Source organism: Sceloporus occidentalis, unplaced genomic scaffold, assembly GCF_023333645.1.
Source record: "Sceloporus occidentalis isolate IW3139 unplaced genomic scaffold, rSceOcc1.0.p SCAF_119, whole genome shotgun sequence".
NCBI classification, from domain to species: domain Eukaryota; kingdom Metazoa; phylum Chordata; class Lepidosauria; order Squamata; family Phrynosomatidae; genus Sceloporus; species Sceloporus occidentalis.
In genome coordinates this window covers 650991-674459 of record NW_028317099.1, presented here as the reverse complement: position 1 = coordinate 674459, position 23469 = coordinate 650991, and the positions used below count along the sequence as shown (strand labels likewise).

General features: G+C 40.1%; 2 protein-coding genes across 2 annotated transcripts; one reads left to right on the top strand and one right to left on the bottom strand.

Moving 5' to 3' along the window:
• Nucleotides 1-279: 279 nt before the first annotated feature.
• LOC149282308 (cleavage stimulation factor subunit 2-like) lies at nucleotides 280-14979 on the bottom strand. The gene is made up of 14 exons (XM_089498360.1): nucleotides 14922-14979; nucleotides 14139-14217; nucleotides 13276-13445; nucleotides 12965-13101; nucleotides 11767-11886; nucleotides 10206-10322; nucleotides 9327-9435; nucleotides 8755-8841; nucleotides 6194-6253; nucleotides 3735-3876; nucleotides 2610-2779; nucleotides 1551-1681; nucleotides 664-741; nucleotides 280-402 (listed from the first exon to the last, which is right to left on the bottom strand). Exons 1-14 carry the CDS (start codon nucleotides 14977-14979, stop codon nucleotides 280-282), a joined length of 1581 nt encoding a protein of 526 aa, XP_089354486.1.
• Nucleotides 14980-15584: 605 nt separating this feature from the next.
• LOC149282307 (tRNA wybutosine-synthesizing protein 2 homolog) lies at nucleotides 15585-23469 on the top strand. The gene is made up of 7 exons (XM_089498368.1): nucleotides 15585-15658; nucleotides 17946-18114; nucleotides 18831-19029; nucleotides 19140-19290; nucleotides 19369-19478; nucleotides 20224-20381; nucleotides 23098-23469. The coding sequence occupies exons 1-7, from the start codon at nucleotides 15585-15587 to the stop codon at nucleotides 23467-23469; spliced, it is 1233 nt and encodes a 410-aa protein (XP_089354494.1).

Sequence of the window (23469 nt, the reverse complement as noted above, 5' to 3'; positions counted from 1 at the left end):
TCTTCCTTATAATAGCGTCACCTAGCAGTCAACTAGTAAATCCGACAGCAGACCACAAGCTCTAAAATATTTTGTTGGATATATTCCGACATAGGACTGCAAATGGTTAAAACATTTGCAAGCAGAGTGAAACAAATAAAGTCAACGAATGATGCATATTGGTTCTAAATGAATGACCATCATTGCTTCATGTGCATTTGGAGAAATGTCTCATGTTTGCTAGTATGGAATCCCATACCTCACAACCTCATGGAAGGACCTCCAAAAGCAAACTTACCATTACGGAGCACCAGTAGACTTCTGGATCTGTTCTTTTAAAATAAGAATGCTCTGTCTTTGCTCTGGTGGTAGCATTGCAATTTGATCTGGAGTTAGTTGCAGAACCTGCATTATAAGTGCAGCCTAGATGGGAAGGGGGGGGGGATAAAAAAAAAAAAAATAAAAAAAAAAAGGTCAAATCATAGATGTTTGTAGTTAATTGGAATATGATGGCGAAATATAAAAAAACCCAATAATATTAAAAGGGCAAATTTTTTAGTAACATAAGCAATACTGCAAAAATGTTTTATGTTTTTCCAACTTGGCATCTGGTAGGATATATACCACTTGTCCTCGTTACCATGTTAACTGTGCAGATTAACCATCTACCAGACACAAACTCACCTTCTCATGGTCCTGGGGTGTGACTTGGTTCTGTCCTGGGCTGAATCCCCCTTGGGTTGATGCTTGAATACCAGGAACCTGGAAAAAAAAAAAAGCAAAAAACAATTTCTTACTTATTTAGAATAAAGGCCTAATCCAAGACAAAGCAGGAAAATCAATGGCGAATTATCAAGTTTGAGACTAGCACTTGAGGGGGGAAAAATGCTATTTCATATACTGCAATAACCGACTGACCTGTCACTAAGAAGAATTATTTTCACAATAACAGAATATAAAAATAAATGTTTAGAATAATAATAGAAAAGGTATATCTGCCCCTTTAACTCAATATAATCACACATACCTATTTCTAATGCACAAGGGGGGGGATCTAGTGTTTAAAGCAGATTTTTGTGGCTCTTAGGGCCTATCTATCAGTACTCCAGTGTGTTGTGTGAACTACATCATTCTAAAGTCACATCTTGGTGACTTGCATCACTTAGCAGCTCACGAGAGTACTGATAACTCGATAGCCCTTACAAACTAGCCAAGCCTCTTGATACCTGGAGATTTAACAACTTAAACCCACCAAGTAATGCACAGAAGCATCACTAGTGGGCATACTTTACAAATATATTGTTGTTGGCTCAAATTAATTTACAACCTAGAAGGTGATGGTACACTTAACGGGTACTGCATCAGATAACTTTGCAGCTTCTCCTGAACCATTCTCTTTGGACACATCTAGTCCACACACACATATATTATATATATATATTTTCACTTCATATAACTAATTATGTCATTTACACGGCAAGTTAAGGCTGACTAAACTGAATTCAGTTATAGCCTTTTTTATGTTTCATCTACCATGTAGAACCAAGAGAAAATTGCATGTGTTTCCAGACCTGTCTTGGTGGCTGAGGTCCTACAGATCCTGGGCCTTGCATCCCAGGCATAGGACCTCTGGGAGCTGGGCCAGGAACAGGCCCTCTGGCTTCCATCGGTCGAGGCTCCATTCCTCTGGGATCTCTACCACCTAAAGAATTAAATAATGGGTTGTAACATTTCATGTATTACAGAAAAAGTATAAAATCATGTTATTGTGTTAAAGTGTGTCGCATATTTATGACAAAATAGAAAACGTAATGGTCAACGTTCACCTGACCTTAGACGTCGAATGCAAAACAAGTAGCAATAATAGAGGTGGTCAGCAGCACCAAAAAAATAAACAGGTGCACGTGCCGGGCTCCCCCAGGGCCCTTAATGACAAAGATACAGACAAAGGCTCAGTACTTCAGGTTGTGAGGTGTTTTAATGCCCACACACAAACAGAAAAAAGTATATTTATCAAGGTCTTTATCAAGATGATGCTACTGAATAATGTGCAATATCAAAGGTTACTTCAGCGTGCAAAAAAACAAAACAAAAAAAGGTCATGTAAATGCCCATAATGCAGCATACAGGGATGCAGAAGACTAAAAAAATTACTAGAGAGAGAGCATGGTGCATGCACCCTGTGGAGGACTTCTTGCATGGTCTGGTGAAAACTAGGACCTGTGATTATTAAGTATGTGCACTAGGCCCCTCTAAGCCACTGCTCTTCAAGAGGCAAGGTGAATTTTACCAGCTGGAATACAGAATTCTAAATAGAACTGCAAGTTATTGATAAAAACAACAACAATTTAATGGCGACAGTTCATGCTTCCACTAATATAATGTTCTTTAACCCAAAGATAATGATATAGTTCACTTAGGTAAATGCTGCCATGTTGATCTTTACGGTGGTGGTTGAGAAAAAAAGATCCTGTATCTGGGTCCTGTATCTAAATATTCCTTGGGACAGAGATATAGAGCTTGTCTCAAACAACAATGGTTAAAATAAGCATCCACAGTAAGATGATGCCATACGCTTTTGTTGAAACCTGCTTAAGAAATAGCAGAGCACCTCTGTGAGAACGGCTCACCTCGTGCATCCATGGGGGGCCCTCTGGGATCTATTATAGGTCCAACTCTGGCATCTCCAATCATGGACCGTGATGGTTCTCCCATCGGTCCTCTAATATCATGGGGTGGCGGGCCTCGATCATGGTGTAGATGAGGACCACTCTGAATAGGGGGTACCATGTATCCACGACTGATGGAGAAATAAGATCAGTGACAAATCATTTCGAGACCTCCAAAACATAGAATAGAGCCACATTCATACAGTAATGTTGCTTTAAAGCCCACACTTTGTTTTTTCCAAATATTCCCCGATATCAACAATGCCGTTCATGTTTCTCTCGTAGAATATGTGCTACAGGTAAAGTTTTAACACATTTACAGTGCTGGGGAACCCTTATTGTCTATCCTAAATGCCGCTGCTAGGCTCCTCTTCTTCTTCCCCCCTCTGTGAAACCCTCCACTGGCTCCCAATTACCTTTAGAATTAAATTTAAGATCCTGGTACTGACATATAAGGCCATCCATAATACTGCTCCTCCATACATTTCTGACCTCAATAGCAAATACTCTCCTACTCGATCCCTACGTTCCTCCCATGGGCTAAGGCTCTCCTCCTCACTCATCACCTCTTCCTTTTCCCGTCTACAAGACTTCACTCGAGCTGCCCCATATCTCTGGAATCTACTCCCAAGGAACCTTCAGCATTCTCCCTCCCTCCCAACTTTCAAGAAACATCTAAAAACCCACTTCTTCAGAGAAGCATACCATCTTAGCTGCTAGAACTTCCTTGTCATCGATACAACCCCCACAATACCTCTCACCCTTTCTCTATGCCTTATGTTTGTCACCCCATTTCCCTCTAGATTGTAAGCTTGCGAGCAGGGCTCTCTCCACCAAATGTATCGGTTTGTCTTAGTCTGTCAATTCTTGTCTTGTCATATCCCTTGAATTTATGTATTGTATTAAGCGCTGCGTAAACTGTTGGCGCTATATAAATAAAGGATAATAATAATAATAATAATAATAATTGTACCACAGCTACATTTCTCATATAGTACTTACATTGATCTTCTTGATATTAGATTAGTAAGCACTGTGGAGAAAAAGGAAAACTAAATCATGGGCTTTTTAGTACTACAGCGCTACCTTGGAGGCTGTTCATCACTTGTTACTGTGAGAAGAGTTCCTCCACGTGGGTCATTGGGGCCATCTCCAAGAAGCCCACGTGGTGGGACATTGGGTGCTGGAGGGCCTCGTTGAACCGGGCCTCGGGGGTCAGAAATTGGAACTGCAACAAATGTGAAACACGCATTTTTATTAACACAGAAAAAAAACCCAAAATTTAGCAGATTAGATCACTCTCAAGCCAGTAACAAATATCATGTAGTAAAAACGTTACTTACCTTAGCAATACCATTTTAGTAAGCGCATACCCTAAATTATGGGCACATATGTTTAAGGTGTGTATAGAAATTCCAATGAAAAATGCATCAAGCAATTCATTCGTACTTATTAAAAATGGCATGTATTTGGATGCATGGACAAGATTGTCATATAATCTCATTCTATACAGAGGAATGCTTAGTTTTCATTGCACTAAATTAGCATTATGAATGGTCAACTTATTTAAGTGAAACTTTCTACACCACAAGCATCTTTTAAGCTTTAACCACTTCAGGACCAGGGGAATTTTTTTTGTTTTTGCTATGTCTCTCAAACACAATTTCTATACTGTTTTTTCCCCCAGCATGGGTATCATATTCATACATGGTAAACGTGTTGTATGAATAAAAATGTATATATTAAAAAAATCATATATACACCGTTTTATAGGTATATAACTTACACACAGCTAGTGCAAATAGGACAAAATATCAAATATATTTAACTTGTCTGATCCGGACAAATTGTATATGAATTCTATTTATTATAATTAATGACTCGCCACTCTAACTAAAAATAGAAAATCAAATAAAAATGCATAAACCCCCGACTTGGGACACAGGCAAACACTGTCCCCAAAGTCACTATTCTTACAATCCCGTCCAACTCACAATCAGAGCAGGTTGAGGGAGGCAGAGCAGGGCCGGTCTTAGTACTCTGTATGCACTTGGGCACTGCAGGGCCCCTCTGATCCAGCTGCCCCAAACAGCCACCAGGCTCCCGAGTATAATATAATATATATTACAACATCCTGTTCTGTATCCAGGTGCCCCTTAATCCATCTGAATTGATCACAAAACCGGTTCAGGTCATGCAATATTGCATTACATGACAGTAGAAGTGCAGCAGCTTGTAAGACCTGCTCTGAAGAAAGGCTACACACATAGTAGGCAGCTGTGTGTAGCAGGGGAAACGTGCGTGTGTGTGCGTGCACAGGGTTGTCTGCTTATGCGTGTGTATCAGTGTTGGAATGAGTGAGTGTATGTGAAGTGAGTGTACATTGTAAGAATGAGTGTGTGAAGTGTCAGTGTACAGTTCTAGACTGTGTGTTTGTTAGCATTTGGTGTGAGCCAAGAATGTGGTGCGCAAAGTGATATGGAGGGAGTAAAGCACTGACAAAGCTGTATAGAATAGAGTCAGATCCATGTCCTGTCTGTGTACCAGGCACAGCTGTCCCTGCACAGGAACTCATTTGCTCTGTTGGGTACAGCTTCTTCACTGTTCAATCCTGCTAGGCTTTAAAAATATATATGCTATGCAAACAAATGAGGGAGGCACAAGATTCTATTCTTGCCTGGGGTGCCACTTTGTCTGGGACTACCGTGAGGCAGAGAAGGAATCACACATACCAAGATGTAAGTGGTCAACTGTAAGCAGACCACGTAAAGCTGTCAGCAACGATGCCCTCACAATTGCATGGATCGTGGCAAAGTGGGAGCGATTTTAACCCTTGACATATGACATACCAGGTATGTCACAGGCCCTGTAGGGGTTAAATATACTGTTCCATCTACTACCTGAAAACATTTTTTTTTTATACTGTGTACAGCATTACAAACACCCCCCCCCCCGTACTGCGAAAAGGCTGATGGGATCCACGTTATCATGTAATGCTTGTCATGACATAAAAGGGGACACTGGTAGAAGCTGAAAAAGGATAAAATTTCTGTTTGATAATGTATTCAGAGCACAGAAAAAAAGATACAGATTTGTTAAGGTTTGTTTGCGTATCATGCCAAGGAGCTCAACATATTGTCTAAGTGGAACAACACCTTAAACACCTGAGTCAGCTATAGTGATTTTGGTATATGACCTGAACCATTTATTTGGGCATAATTTATATTTATGGATCTAATTTGGTATTCAGTAAATGTTGGCAAATATAGAGCAATCAGCAGAAGCATTCCAATAGTTTCCAATGGCAATTGGTCCTCTGTCTCACTATATCCTATACTTCACGCTATATCCACTCTATTCCAATTCAGGGGCATTCAGGTACTTAGCATGCAATAAGGCTTAAGAGCAGACAAAAGGACACCAAAAAAAATATGGCATGCGCATGAATCAGAAACTTCCGCTACAATATATAAAAAGGTATTAAAAATGGTTAATTGGACTAAAGTAGTATGGTACCCATTTAAGTGGTTTTGCAAAAGGGGTACCTGGTACTCGCTCTATTGGAGCAGGCACTGGAGTGGGCACAGGAGAGTGTTGTAGGCTCCCTTCAACAGGCAGCATGGAAGAAAAACAAAAATAAAAGAGAAAAAAGGTTGAAAAGAAAAAAAAGACTAGTCAGTAATATTTCATATCATATTATTCAGAAAACACAAGAGGTCATTGATTATGAGAAGCGTTAAACATTTAAGAGTAAAAAAAAAAAAAAAAAAGCAGGAAAAGACAATCACTAACTACTTAGCTATTACTTCAGTATAAACAAATACATGCACTTTTGTCTCATTCTGGCATCTACATTATGTCCAGGCACTATGTATCACAACAAAGGCTCTGTCAGACAGGATTTATTGCACTGGGCACTGAACGTAAATTTATTTCCGCTTAAGATAAAGATCAGATTAATTTTCTTACAAATATACAAAGACAGATGTACCGTATTTGCTCGAATTATAACACGACCCTGATTATAAAACGACCCCCCAAAATCTGAATATTAATTTATGGAAAAAAAAGAAAAAGCCTGAATATAAGACGACCCTATAGGAAAAAAGTTTTACCAGTAAATGTTAGTTCATGTAAACTATGTGAACAATTGTTTGTTAATAAAAGCTATGATTGAGAAAAATATGTTTTTATTTCCTTTTTTCAACCTGCCCCCCCAGTTATGCACATCCGCCCCAAGGCTTGCCACTCTGCCCCAGAAATGCCTTATACCCTCTAAATGCCACTGTGCCCCATGATATGCCTTTTGACCCCCCTATGTGCCACTCTGCCTCCAGAATTGCCTTATACCCTATATGCCACTCTGGCATTTAGGGGGTTAAAAGGCATATTATGGGGCAGAGTGGCATATATGGGAGTATAAGGCATTTCAGGGGGCAGAGTGGTGCATAGAGGGTTAAAAGGCATTTCTGGAGGCAGAGTGGCATTAAGGGGGTTAACAGGCATTTGAAAGAGCACTCTGCCACCAGAAATGCCTTATGCCCCCCATTTAACACTCCCTCCCTCCTCCAAACTTACCGGTGCTTCTGAGTCCCCGGTGCTTAGTCCGGGCAGGGTGTAGAGCTCTACGCGCTTGAGAGGAAGTTGTCTACGTGAATCGCCCGCTGCCCGGACTAAGCACCGGGGACTCAGAAGCACTGGTAAGTTGGGGGGGGGGGGGGTAACACAGGAGAATCCAGGTCCCCTGCATCTGAGTCCCCGGTGCTTAGTCCGGGCAGCGTGTAGAGCTCTACACGAATCGCGTAGAGCTCTACCCACTGCCCGGACTAAGCCCCGGGGACTCAGAAGCACCGGTAAGTTGGGGGGGGCATAACACAGGAGGAAGATCCAGGTCTCCTGCATCGCTGCGGGGGATCTGGATCTTAGTCAGACCTATTTGAGGTCTGATTATAAGACGACCCCGGTTATAAGACGAGGGGTATTTTTCAGAGCATCTGGAAAAAACCTTGTCTTATAATCGGGCAAATACGGTATATCACAGCAACACTCATATGTACGAAGTACATCACACTTCATATACAAAGTATTTAAACTTTTATATTGTATCTCACAGTAGCACCCTCACAGAAACAACCCTAGTAAAACTAGTGATTTCGCCACATTATGTCCTCTCTGATCTGGTTAATGGGGAAAAGTACACCATACCCGTTTAACCAAGTCCAACGTCTTTGATTTAGTCTAATTAGGAAAGTACATCAGACACCAGGACTTCAGTAGCACTGCCACAAACCATCACCTCAGTCTGGCAAATTCCACTCACATCAAATGACTACCTATACAACATATTAAGGCTGAAATTATAATTTCTATTTCCATGGACCTCCCCTTAAACCATTAACAAATTATATTTGTGTTACTAAAACTGTTAAATGGAGACACTTCATTCCATGCAATGATACTGGTGAAACCCAAAGGAGAAGAAGAATTTAGAATTGCTCCTGTATATACACACACTATTCAAAAATAAAAGTCAATTTGTCACTTCATGTATCATACTTTTAAAAGCTCAGCCCACCAAGCCTACATAATGTAGGTTAAAGATGTATATGTGTAGTAAACTCACATTGTGTGTGTATACGTGCATTTAGGTTTCTGTTCTTTGGATCTAAATAGTTTTTTTCTTGTCCATTAAGTTAATAAATGCTTTCATGTACTGCTTATTACATCTGCTATTATACTTCAGAGTAATCTCTCAGAGTCCCTTCATATTTACATTAATTACTATGGATTGTATTTTATCATATACCAAAAAGATAGCTATAAATATTGCAGTAGATTTGATACAATGGGGGGGGGGGGGGGACTTTACTTTCTGCATCATAGAAGCTAGAATGGTAACATTTTTTGAAATGTACTCCAAATATAGTCCAATTATGTCAAGAACTTTTAATTAAAAAAAATTGCTCAAATATAGCTAGTGGGTACATTATAACTGTATGATATCTATATATATGTGTAAATATATTAATGTCTGAAAACATCACTACTATGATCATTCACAAGTGTTAAGTGATATTCTGGAAACATTATCCACATATGGTATTACCTTGAGATCTCTCCAAAGGCATGGCTCCTCCTGGTGGCATTCCAACCTGTGGCTGTAAAACTGAAGAACATAAGACGGGTATTGGATCTTGGCATTCTCCCAAAACTGTAATAATTCCATATGTAGTCTACAGATATTGGAGCACCAGCAGCAAACACATATTTAGCAAGGGATTTTGGTGTGTATTTAATAAAGAGGACGTTGCACAGTTGCAGTTTCATCTCACTGGCATTACCAAGGGCTGAACACAGTGAGCTTCTGCCCCAAGCATATTTAAATCAGCAAGATTTCTTAAGCGGACACCGCACCAACTATGCATTATGCATTGCGTGCTCAGCTATTCTTGCAGAACATTTACATACTCACATATATATGTATGTATTTTATATGTATGTTATTTTGGTGTAGAATGTGAATGCCCCCCCCCCCCCAAAAAAAATACTTTTTTTTATATATTAAAAGAAAACATGATGCACTTGCAGTTACTACGAACATTTGTTTAGGCTGAAGACCTCAGTTCAGATAGCATTACGATAAGAGTTTAAGGACCATCAATACTCTAAGTCACACACCTCCTTGTAGGACAGATCCTTGTCCGGGATTCCCCATGGGTGTAGGAACACCACCCTGTATAGGCATTGACTGCATCATAGGGGGAGCTCCATTCACGTGCATTGCACCCTAACAACAAGACATGCAAAAAAGATCAGTAAGTGCTAATCATTTACAAATAAATTGTTGCCAACGAATTTCATTATCGATAAGTTGAATCGATTTTATCAAATATAAGATCAGGGTTTTTTCAGAGAAAATGCTCTGAAAAACAGCCCTCATTTTATAATCCGGCCTCAAATAGAGGTCGGACTATAACACTAAGATGCAGATCCCCCGCAGGGCTGCAGAGGACCTGGACCCTCCACTCTGACAGCTGGTGGGCGTCTGTGCGATGCACGCAGACATCCTCCACTAGTGTCCTCCGCTTCCGCTGGGGCTTACGTGACAGAGCACCAGCATGACATGTCCTTCCGGTGCTCCACCATAGAAGCCCCGACAGAATACCAGAGAGCAGCAGCCGAGGTTGTCTGTGCGCATTGCGCAACGTCCGCCGTCTGCCAGAAAGGAGGATCCGCCGCAGCTCTGCAGAGGACCTGGTGGGAGGAAGGTTGGAAATAAAAACAAGAAATGTTTTTTTTCCTCAGTTTTTTATTCCGCTGCTTGTTTTTAACATCCAGTTTGTTCATTACATTATTTTAAATAAACAGAAAATTTACATTTATTTTTTTATATGATAAAAAAAAAAATTTAAAAAAATCAGCCAACTAATCGATTATGAAAATAATTGTTAGTTGCAGCTCTATACAGCGTATCCATTTGGGTATGAATATGGCATTGTTTAATGATTTCTAAAAGAGTGTATGGTAACAGAATTTGCCCAAAGGCTCTGGACTTACCACTGGTTGCGGTGGGCCACCGGGGACATTCTGTGGATTATGGGGTACATTAGGTCCTTGAACTTGTTGACTACCAGGCACCAAAGGGGGGACAATTGTGGGGCGGTGCAATATTTTCTGAATACAGAAGTAAAGTATATTTCAACATTAATTTCTTATTTTTACTCACAAATAACAGATTGTAGTCTAATGCTAATTTTTTGAGGCAGAGCCCTATTCTTAAGTATGGCACCTTACAAAGACTAAAAGAAAAGGTAATTTACAAATCTTTTCTCCAGTCTTCAGGCAACAAACTGGAGGTATAAAAAAAAAAGAAAAAAAAAAAAAATAAATAAAGGGTCTCAGGGATGTGGATCCAAAAAAAAAAAAAAAAAGTCATCCCCTGAAAGAGGTCTGTCTGGGGGATGTCCCCAGGCATCTATTGACATAATCAGGCTTTACAAGTATGGTGTCACATAACGGGGGCTTAGTCCAAGGGTCTTTTAATGCCACATTTTCCACATGAGATTTTTTAGATGATGCTAAAAAGATTAATTGCATAGCTACCTAAAACACAATAAGCACAAGAGAATCTCTTTTAATATAACATTAAAGTACTGATTAGTTGCTCTTCAGGCCTGCATCCATCTGTATTGTTTTTTAAAGGAATGCACGGCAAGGGACCAGAGTGGGAAAGCTTTATAATGGTCACCAAGTAAAGTGGGACATTATGTAATAAGAGACTTAAAGAAATATTTATCCAACCAAATATCAAGAATCAAGTTAATGAACATGTCACAGTACACGTTGTGGTCACATGAAATAAGTACTTCGTAAAAACCAAAAACAAAAAAAACCCCAAAAAAAAAACACGAGCTCATGGAAAATCTACAAAGCACGACCATGTACAAGCAATTTGTGTATACCATGGAAGAGTGTTAGAAAAACACATCAACTAAAACTAAACACCAAGGAAGTGTTACAACATACCTTATTGGCTCGAATATAGGCCGCACTTTCCCCCCCCACTTTAAGTCTTTAAAGTGGGGGTGCGGCCTATATTCGGGGTCTAGCGCCGGGCAGGCAGCGGGGTTAGGATACAGATCCCCCGCAGCGGTGCAGAGGACCTGCATCCTACTCTCTGATACGCTCAGACAGCCTCCCCTGCCAGCACTCGGAGGAGGAGGACAGTGGCAGCATATCTCGGGGGGGGGGGGAGACAGAGTGGCAACATGTTTTTTTGGTGCTTTAAAGAAAAAAAACTTTCTTTAAAAAAAGCACCAAACTTTTAGGGTGCGGCCTATATACGGGGGCGGCCTATATCCGAGCCAATACGGTAATAGTTTTTACTTGATTGAAATTGATGAACTTAACCTTGTTTCACTGCACCAAATGAAAAATTCCATAGTAGTATGCTTGAAAAACAAAAAAAGCCTCAGCTACTGAATGTCAAAAATAAAATAAAAAAAACACTAGTTTATTAATGGTCAAATATTTGTTGTTTTGTTTTTTTTATAGTGGATCTAGGACACAATCTTACTACTGCTCTTATTTTTGTCACTTTAATAAATTGAGCACTTACCACAGCAATTTCTGGATCTACAATCCTCATAACTACTTGAGCTTGTAGCAGGGCATAGGCTAACTGAGGATTCTGCAATAACATATTTCGAGCCTCCTGAGGACTGTTCTGCACACACAGCTGCATGGAGCAAAATATACATTATTCATTTCAGTGCTACAGATCAAAGGCAAAGAGAAGCAAACTCAGCAATACATGGCAGATTTATAGCAGCAATGACAAACAAAACTTCATCAGACTTCATCTAAGAGATTATAACTTTAGCAACTGAAACATGCAAGACAAGCCATGTTGGGCATTAAGGGTCTCCTGAACATAAGATAAGGTTCGAGTAAAGGTTTGAGATCTAATAAAAGAGGAAAGGGGTACAGCTTATAGACTAGATGAGCCAATGGGCATTTAATCTTCATGAGGGTAATGAAATAAAATGTTACTAATGCAAAATAGATATCTTCAATAATATGGTAAACCAAATAGTCAAAATAAGGAAAAATAGGTAACTTTTTTCTTAAAAAGGTCCGACTCTTTCATTAGAAGTGAATTCATCAAACATGTATTGTTTTAAAACGCATGCAGAACAAGTTTAGGTTACAGCTTAGAGGACACCCATTCTGGCTGAGGATCATGGTAGTTGTAATCCACAAGAGCTAACGTATTATTATTTATTGTTCTATATAGCGCAATCAAATTCCGTAGCACTGTACAATGGGTAGACAGGACATAACAAGTAGCATGTAATATAACAAATTGACTAACAGAGACAACAGGTGAGGAAAGCCCTGCTCAAACGAGCTTACAGTCCACACTATACTACGATAATATATTAATGTAAACTTGTGTATGGGTGTTATACACCAATCAGCCAGAACATTCTGACCACTGACAGGTGAAGTGAATAACACTGATAATCTTGTTATGTCACCTGTCATGGGGTGGGATATATTACGCAGCAAATTAACATTTTGTCATCAAAGTTGATGTCCTAGAAGCAGGAAACTAGCAGGAAAGTCGCTCAGTGCAAAAATCGGAGCGACTTTCACAAATTGAGAAAAAATCATGAGAAGACAAATGGTGGCACCATATCCCAAAGATAAATAATAATGTCTGAATCTGATAAGTCAAATGCAACCGTCAACCTGAAGGGATTGTTCCTCATGTTTATCAGGAAACAAGGAAAGTGCCCTGTGCAAGCCAATACCTTCATCTGTTTCATAAGCTCAAACATCTGTTCTGGAGGTAGACTGGCCACAGCTCTGCTGATAGATTCTGGTGCATCCTCAGGGGACACTGGATCACCATACGGGGACTCTATAATTGGGGCACCAGTTCCCAGACCTGTAATGAAGAAAAATAAATAAAAACACACCCAAAAAATTGTCACCTCCATTTGGACAACGTTAGCAGTATATCAGACTTTAATAATGCAGTGTCATCCATAAAGTACACATTTACCCTCTAACGCTTCTTCGTAATAGAAGATCAGTTTATATAAACAAGTAAAATTCTTACTTTTTAGTTCTTCCTTGTTTTTCTCGCTTGCTGCATTGTCCACCCTTAGAGCTCTTCCACTAAATTCCCGGCCATTTAGGTTGCGCATGGCACTCAGCGCAGTTTCCTGGTCCTGGTACTCACAGAAGCCATAGCCCTTAGGTTTCCCAGTCTCTCTATCATATACAAGCCTAATGAGAGAGACACATGCATACTAAAAACCAGTAGCACTCAAAACATTTGTGCAGCTATACAGGAAGGGGAAAAAATACACAAAATAAAAGTGCACAGCATGTTGATGTGCAAAAATAAATCCAATGACTTCTAATGCACATATAGTGTTTGTGAGAATGTAACACTGGGCCCCTACGTAGGCATCTCTATTCCAGCCTATTTTCTTGCGTGCTTTTTCCTTCATTCAACAGCCTTTCTTTTACAATCCCAGACAGCCAGCTAAAACTTGGTGGCACACGAGTATAGGCAAGGCATCTGAAACCATGGTGTTCATATATAAAACTAAGTAACTCCTAAATCAGCAACATATAATTTACCATAAGACTAGAGGGGTGGCTTTATGGTTGGTGGTTTGCTGATTTACATTGATAGGGTTACATGGCTACTGGTATACTGAAGCAATTCAGTGCATACCCAGTGAAAACCATTCAAAAACACCAATCTAAGCCAAAAACATTGATACTGGTCAGATTCTGTGTGTGTGCGCGTCTATGTGTCTGTGTAATATATATATATATATATATATATATATATATATATATATATATATATATATGTATGTATGTATGTATGCGCGTGTGTGTTTTACCAGGAGGTCATACAAGAAAATAAAAACATGAATTGGGAAGAGAAAAGTAAGCTAGTCTTACCTAAAACTGACAACAGGCCCCACTTCAGAGAAGATATCCTTTAGCTGTTCCTCTGTGGCTTCATATGGTATGTTTCCCACTAAAGATATAGCATACAAGTCAAGAATCAGAATACATAATATATAAATTGCTTTAGAATAGATATGTTATACAATAGGTATTGGATTCTTGGTTAAGCACATCAGATGGGACACATATAAAACATTGGTATGAAACATTATTACGGAACCAGTACATGGTTATCAGGCGCTTGACGCCTACCTTTATATCACCCGCGCTGTAAGTACTGTATGTTCATACCAATATAGAAAGAAACATGCAAGCATGTCATTGATTTATCAACTTAATGTTGTTGGTAAATATTATCATTTATAAAGACAACGCATCGGCTGGCATTCTAAAAATAAAAAGTAACTTTGACAGCAAACAAACTATTCACCCCATCTAGTCTGCTAAATCCTGCTGTAAAAACCTTTAACTTTATTTGATCCGTGTCTAATCTGGAATACAGATTCAGTACAACCTCATGCCCACCCTTAAATACTCCCACTATACTAACCTCTGCTGGAAGGCTGTTCCACATATCAATAACCACAAAATTAATATTAGTATGCACACGGCACACACGCTAATCCGATCACAAGATTTAAAAGGCACATTCGGTTTTACTAAGACTCGTACTATCTTGCCTCGTCTTCGAAATTATTTATTGCGGTTATCTTATCTCATACAAATAAAGAGGTGTAATTTTTTGTGACCAAAACATCTCACTGAATTTCATACCGAATACAGATCGCAGGGATCTATCGACCGCCGGATCTCGCACACCAAGACCCGCCATCACAACACACAAACACTCATGCCCGTTTTACAAATCCTTCCCTTCAAACTCTCTTTCCGGTCCAGCTGCGTTATAATTCCCCGATAGCCATCATTTTGAGTTCCTTTTGGTGGACTTCCGGTCGGATAAAAAAAAAAGGCTTTCTTAGTAGCGAAGTGTTTGTTTTATACGTTTAATTTTGGAGAGTTATTTCTTTTTCTTTGACACATACCATAGCTCCTTCTCCTCTTTAGGCGGGTATGTTATTTTCCCCATTTGTAGACAACCCCTTTGTTTTTACATCGGCAGGAAATAAATGCTTGAGTTATGAAAGGCGAGTAGGAATCAACAAGGTTATATGAAGCTTACAAGACAAAATGGGAAATATTACAGAAATCAACATCAATTACACAAGAAACTATGCGCAGTGCAGTCCAACCATGTAGGAATTAATAGGAAGTCACACGATGTAGGCATTGTTAAAACGTTCCTGTGATTGCTGATGAGAATGCAAACTAAAACACGTGACTCCTGAGTTTTGATTCCTGATATATGTGATCACATAACTCCAATTATGTGCCATTCATATATTTGTGATTTGTTCTCAATGTAATGCCAGGTGGGTCATGGAGGCGGAAGAAAACCGAGAGTCAGAGATCCCAGCTGTCCTCACAGAAGCCGCCTTTTCACAGAGATACAGGTAAAATACCAGATTCAATTCTTTTGTAAAATCTAAATATAAAACTGCAGTCTAGGCTGTAAGCAGGACTTTCCTCAAACATGCCAATGGGGTTGCAGAAACTGTAGATCATTGCTTATTGACTGTAAAATGTACTGAACAATATACTAGTGTTGTCAGTGGCGACTCATAGAAACAATATATAGGGGGGAACACAAGATACCACAGTCAAACTGGGGGGGGCATTCATAATTTCCAAAAGTAATGTGCTATGGAATTATACTTTTGTTATTGGGCTAAAATAATACTTGATCATTCAACATGGGAAGCCTGAAGCCACAATTGAGTGCGACTAATCCTTGAAATAAATAAATATTATAACACAATAAATAACTTTTCCACTAAATGATTTCAGGGCCTTGAACGTTTTGTCCCCTGAAGTCAGTACAACTCCTACTGTAAGTGCCAGGAAACATGACTAAACACACACACCAACACAGGCTCTGTCACACCGATGCCCAGACACACGCACCAGGACAGGTTCTGCCACACCGACAACCAAACACACACACCAGGACAGGCTCTGCCACACAGACACCCACACACATCAGGACAGGCTCTGCTACACCCACATCCAAACACACACACACAACCGAACAGGCTCTGACACACTGACACCCAAACACATGCCCTAGGACAGGTTCTGCCACACTGACAACTGAACACACACACACCAGGACAGGCTCTGCCACACCAACACCTATACACACACACACACACACCCGAGGACAGGCTCTGCTACACTGATAACCAAAAACACACAAACAGCAGGACACAATCTACGTCACAGACGTCTACATCAGGATGGATTTTTCACACTGCATTGTCGTTTATACCCCTCTTAGTGTTTTTGCCCCTTGTGTATTGATGCCCCTGCTGCCCATATATATTAATATTAGCCCCAGTTGCCGATAGCAGGTATAGATCAACACATTAACACACAAACCAAGCTTTGCATGTATAGATCAACTGAAATTCACTTGTGATCTCAGCACTGAAGGTATATATCAAATAAACAGAATCAGACATACAAATCCTGTATCTGCAGGTATACAATAGTATATGAAACGTAGCATTGCAGGTATAGATCAAATAAATACATGGAAACAGCATTGCAGGTATTAATCAACTGAATAAGACATACAAATACTGTATTTGCAGGTATACATAAATAATGTATGGAAATATATAGATATGGATCTACAGAATAACGCAAAAACCCAGCTTTGCAGGTATAGATCAATTGGAATTCACATAAAAACACGTCATTAAAAGGTATATTTAAAACCCCCTAAATTACAGGCATAGATCACAGGTTGCACACCCCAAAGCCAGCCCTGGCGTCCACACTGCCCACACAGCAATCACACTCCTAGGCAACGTAAATGCTGGTACCTAGGCATGATGGGACTGTGATTGCTGTTAGCAATCACACTCCTATCATGCCAGGTCAGCCAGTACATGCTGGTACAGGGTGGCTGTAAGTGATGTGTAGACCCCATACTGCTGGCAGCATCAATACACAAGGGGGGCAGCTAGCTAGGTTTCAGCATGTACTGGCTGACTTCGCATGATAGGAGTGTGATTGCTAACAGCAATCACAGTCCCATCATGCCTAGGTTCCAGCACTTACACATCCATGCTATCACACACACACTCATTCATTCATTCATATACTCATTCATTCACAGATTAATTCCCTCAATCACGCATACTCATTCAAACACCCTCCCCACCCCCTTACCTTCACTGCAGCTCCTCGATACCACTCACAGACATCAGCAGAGGGCGCGGCCTCCCTCTGCGTTCTCTGGTACTGCACACAGGAAGCAGGACTGGAGCAGAGTCATGTGATGTCACGTGAACTCTGCTAGGTTCCGCTTCCTCTATGCAGTACAGAAGACCCTCCCACAGGTAAGTAGCAGGGCTCGAGGTGCGGCCCGCGTAAGATCGGTTGCCCTGGCTGCCGATCTTACGCGGGCCGCACCCTCTCTCTCCTCCGCATTAAAAAATAAATAAAAGACGGGATTTAAAGTCGCATTGCGACTTTATTCCAAATTCGGCAGGGGGGCAACAGGGGGGGCAAGGATTGCCCCCCTGTAGCGACGCCACTGAGTGTTGTTAAATATGAAATTACCTTTTTGCTATTAAGTGTGTGGCTGGATTATAGAACACCTCTTAGTGGTAAATTAATGCTATTTAATGTGACTAAAATACAGAAAAAAATACCCTATCTTGTTTTTCTAAGAGAGCATCTAGAAAAGACGGGAATTCTGGATGGACGCTACAGAGCACAAAAACTCACAGAGGGTACCGTGGCCCTTCCAGTAATCAAAGAGAAACTCAGCACATCTATACAGGACGAGCTTATGACAGTTGTAGCTCCTGGGAGTTCATGCAAGGAAACACTGATAAAAGTAAGAACACTCTGCTTATTTTGTAGTAGAGATTAAGCAGTGGAAGCCAACACAGTTTCACTCACATTTTTATGTGAGAAGCAGAATAACTTGTACATGGGATATCATTTCAGGTGCAGATGCTGATATTTAAATACAAATTAGGCTTTAAGTGAAATTTTTTGGTAAGAAAAGCTTAGATGCCCTCACAGCAACTCCTGTAGGGTAGACAAGCACAGGCTGGGCTAGCATCAAATTGAACTAAACCTTTATTCAGATTCATAAATACGTGTTAAAAGTCCACCACACAAGAGTTACAACATTGGCTGATGTGACACATTGTGTCCACAGATGGAATTAATCACACGGCTGCATAGGAATCACTGAAAACGGTTTAAATACCATCCACCAAAGTCACACATGCACCAAAACATGCATAGACTCAAGGGATCTCCTGTGCAACTAGATGGGGCTCTTGATGATGTTATGAGTACTTCATTGGGGCCCCATTATATATAAATGACATTTGTCTATTTCTGATAACCGTGCGCCAACTGCAGCTATTCCCCCTGTGATTGGTAAGCATACTTCATGAGAACATTGTTATATTTAAAAGAATAAAGAATGTCAATCAAAAAGAAATGATGATGAGGATTTTCAGGATGAGATTTACACCGTAACAGCATTTCCCTGTTTAAGGAAGTCAGTAGTGTTTATTTTTTGGCTATGACTTTCAGAATCCGGTGCTATCGAAGCGGGCCCGGATTAAGTCACCAGGCCAGAAGTTGCGTAAGGACTTGTATGAGCTTGTAGAAAGCCATGGTTTTGCCTGGGGACGAGAGCTTGAGCGGGACCTACCTCACGCATGGCAGGTGCATGGGGACCTGGTTGTTCTCAATGAAGACTGCTTCAGCGACCCTTTTTGGAAACAACTTGGTGTGTATGTTAAGATCTAAGAATTATGTATTATGCACAATGCAGTTGTGTATTGCTGATTATAACAAGAAGTAAGCAACCTCTTACTTTTTGTATCTTTTGTTTGCAAGGCTCTGAGCTTTGGATGAATGTGGCATCCTCAATGGGCGTTAGACGCTTAGCAAAAGAAGGCCGCGTTCTGAACGATGGTGTGAGATCTCCCAATGTAACCTTGCTACTTGGCGATAGTGAATGGGTGGAGCATATTGACAATGGAATTAGGTGAGTTGTGTGAGTTATAAGCAGGTATTAACGATTTCCTCATGTATATCCTCCAATGGCATATGTCACTATTAACAGGTATACATTTGATGTCACCAAGTGCATGTTTTCTGCGGGGAACATAGTAGAGAAGCAGAGGGTTTCGTCTTTTGATTGCTCTGGTGAAGTAGTGGTGGATCTCTATGCAGGTGAGGTATGTTCTCTATTAGGAAACTGGGACAGCAGAATATTGAATTAAGTTTTTATGGATAACACAAAAAGTCTGAATGGAGCCATGCCAAACTAAATATTAGCATCATCACATCTTGGTCACAACTGCCGTGATTCAGGACTGCTGACAGCAGAAGTTCTTCACCCTGACGCACCTAGCAAAGGGTTGAGTCCTAAAATAAGCAGACATGGACTTAGATTATCCCAACAGTGAGGAGGCTTATGTATAGGCAGGTGTAAATAGTCTGATTTTAGGTAGCACTACAAGAGTAGCCAGATACATGTACAAGTAATCTGCAGGTGAATGCCAGGACAGGTGCGCAGAGCTGGTAGTTAGCCAATGCTGAGCTTGGCACACTAAACGAGGTAATCAGACAGAGCGGGTAGTCAGGATAGCCAGGTCTGGTACACAAATCAGGTCAGCAAAGTACAAATTCTTAAGGCAGGGAGTAGTAAGACAAGCCTGGAATCAAATTTCAGGAACGGATATAGAATTTACGATAAGCAGGACCACACAAGGGTGTCTGTGCGTAGCAGTTGGTTTTTTTTGTTTGTTTTTTTAAACCTGGCGCCTAGCCTGCCATGCCCCTTGCTGTGCGTCACAAGTGCGCCCCATGAATAGACTGGAGAGAAGTGAGTTGGAGTTAAAAGTGATATTAATACTTGGATTTTAAAATACTGGTTATATTAAGAACAAATCTTTTGTCTACCCTCTTTTTTTAGGTATTGGATATTTTACCCTGCCTTATCTAGTCCATGCTGGTGCCTCTTTTGTCCATGCTTGTGAGTGGAATCCACATGCTGTAAAAGCTTTAAAGCAAAATCTGGTGCTTAATGGGGTGGCTGAGAAATGCCAGATCCACGAGGGTGATAACAGACAGGTAACAATTACTGCCAGACTTGTTAGCTAAAGATGTGTTCTTAGACACTTAAAAGTTTCTCTGTTACACACCCTTGCCACTTTATTTTTTGGGTTATGTTACTGTCTCATGTTGAAATACCAATTTCCTTAGCCTCCATGTGGCACCCTTACAAGTTAGGTGTCTGCGATTAATCAATAATGACTTACTATAAAAGAGGACCCCTTCCCTTTACTCACTGTGTTTTTTTCTATCCTGAAGGACAGGCCTTGTCTCCACAAACTTGGTTTATTGTCGGGACCGGGATCTATATTTTCTGTTTTTTTATTTTTTTTTATGCTGTTCAGTAAACATATGGAGCAGAGGAGGTTATTTTTAGGATATGAAGTGATATATGTCACCTTTACTTGATTCTGGGCTGCCTCTTTTAAATGCACCAGGGGAAATGGTCATGATATGGCTCTGCATTTCAGGGCACTGTGCAAAAAGCCTTTCAGGATAGCAAGCTGATATCATATGCCCCCCTTGCCCCATGAAGCAAAAAGTCTCTAGAATTATGGAAGTCTCATCTGCTTCTGATATTGGTGAGGATGAATATGTTGTTTTGGATTATACTAAATCCCCAAAGGATGAACATCCTTAGGATGCATTGGCTGTGTTCCATGATGAGGAAGTGACCAAGCTAATCAAAGCTGTCAGCTGATTCAACTTCCAGGAGCAGCCCTTGTAACATTCCTTTTGTAGAAAGAGCATTGTGCTGATCACATTTAGATATCTTACTGAAAAAGATAATGAAATAGCACCGCCACAGAACAATTTTATTTTGGTGGCACCGGTCCAGGATAAAACAAGATGTTTCTGATGCCAGATATTTACAACCGGTAGGAGGAAGATTGTCGTCTTTTTTTTTAGACTGGAAAACTACAACAACAGACAAGTTGGTGATTGAATCAATAAGAGATGGTTATACGATAAAATTGCTAAAGCCTTCAGTCCCAAGGTTTATCATTTCAAGCCTAGACCACCAAAATAGAGCATTGCTCCAAACAGTAGAACAACCTATCAAAAAAGTTGTTGGGGAAACCTGTTTCACTGATAGAACAAGGTCAAGGTAAGTTTTCCAGGAAAAGTTCCACTTCGAAAATCAAATGGCAGCTTCAGACCAATTTTGGAGCTATGATTTGTTTGTAACAGTTTTCTCAAGTATATAGTCTATTCGGCGCACAGCCCTTCTATCAACAAAAGATATTGGATGGTCTTCTGCATCTAAATGATGCATATTTACATGTTCAGGAAAATGACATAAAGTTCCTTCGCTTCACCTATTGGATAAAGAAAAACTACATCTTCATTTCATGGTATTACCATTTTGACTCACCGCACTCCATCCGTGATGATTAAGACAGAGGACCAGAAGATTGCTTATTTGTGTGGAACACTTTGAAAATTTCCTCCTGAAGAAGCGGGCCAATTTAGGGAAATGCTTTCAGGGATGGAAAACTGCCATTTCTGAATGGTGGACTCTTATTTGTTCCAGCTCTACAGATGTTCTGCTGCTATTTTGCGCATTTTGCACTTTTTAGAGTGCGATATATTGTGTAAGCGTCTCGTCTTAATATCATTGTGTATATTCAGTGATACAGCGCCAATGGGTTTTTATTGTTTATTTTTAGAAACATAGAGTTAAAGAAACTTTTTTTGATAACCCTGTTTGATCCTGGAAACTTGTGAATGCATAAATATCACTCCCCCTTGATATATTTTGCTGTCACGATATTACACTATTGTTATTTATATTTTTCTCTTCATGTAATTGGTTCCCAATTTTGTTTATGATAGGAGTGCTGCATGAGCTCCCAGCAGAGTGCTGGATTTACTATTTAGGAGGTTATTAGATTCTAGGTATCCATCACCTGTGGTGTTTGTGTGTGTGTGTTTCTGATCATTGTATTAGCAGCAAAGCTGAAAAGGCAAAGGTATGCATGTATACCTTGACAACTGGCTCATAAAAGCACCATTAAGAAACATTCAATTTCTCCATGGTTAGCTAAGAAATTGGGAAAATCAAATCTTTAGTCTATAAGAGAGACTCAAATTTTAGGCATGATTTTAAATTCTATCTCAAAGAAAATTCATATGTCTCAAAAAAGAATAAGATTTATATAAATTGGAAGTCTGGAAGTTATGGCAGTCTCACGTTTGCAGAATCTGACATGCCATGAAAAGTTTAGGCTACCTCACAGCAGCAATTCCTGCAGTTAATGGGCAAAAACACCCTTAAGGTAAGTACAGAAAGAAAAAGTAACTCAATGTGACAGGCCTCCAGATACACAGGGTGCCAACATATGCATCTCAAGAGAAGTTCATTCCTCCCTAAAGCGATGGGAGCTTGCTCAAGCTCTTAAAAAAAGGCCTGAAATGAATGATACGCATGACAAACCGTTCTGCCATCGTAAACTAAATGTATAGTGCTTCACAATTTGATGTCATCTGCATCAACGGTCTGGTTACCAAGGGGTCATTTCTCTTGTTCACCAATGACAGAACCTTCATAGTTGAGCTGTGGTCTACAAAAAGTGTGTCCTTTTTTGTTATCTTTTTATGGCAAAACTGTCCAAAAATGTACTCCATGCAATATTTACTACTGTTACTGTTCTATTGGAATATCTTAATTTAAAAACATACTTGTGTGAGTAAAGTCAGTAAGAAAAAACAAAACATCTTTATTTCTCTTTAGTTGTTGTTGCAAGGTGTGGCTGACAGAGTAAACCTGGGCCTTATCCCCTCCTCAGAAGCAGGATATCCGGTGGCTTGCAGAGTTTTGAAGGATAGTGGAGGAATACTACATATTCACCACAATGTGGAGAGCTTCACTAAACATATGGCAGAGAATAGATGTGATACCGAAGAGGATTCCAGAAAGCAAAGAAGAATGGCTTGGATTCAATGGGCAGAGGCCGTTGAGGCTCAGGTCCGTGCCTTGCTAGTAGAGATCAAGGGGAGCCCATGGCAAACAAATATTTTACGTGTAGACAAAGTTAAGTCTTATGCCCCTCATATAGACCATGTTGTTTTGGACTTAGAATGTGGCCCCTTGGTTGAACCATGA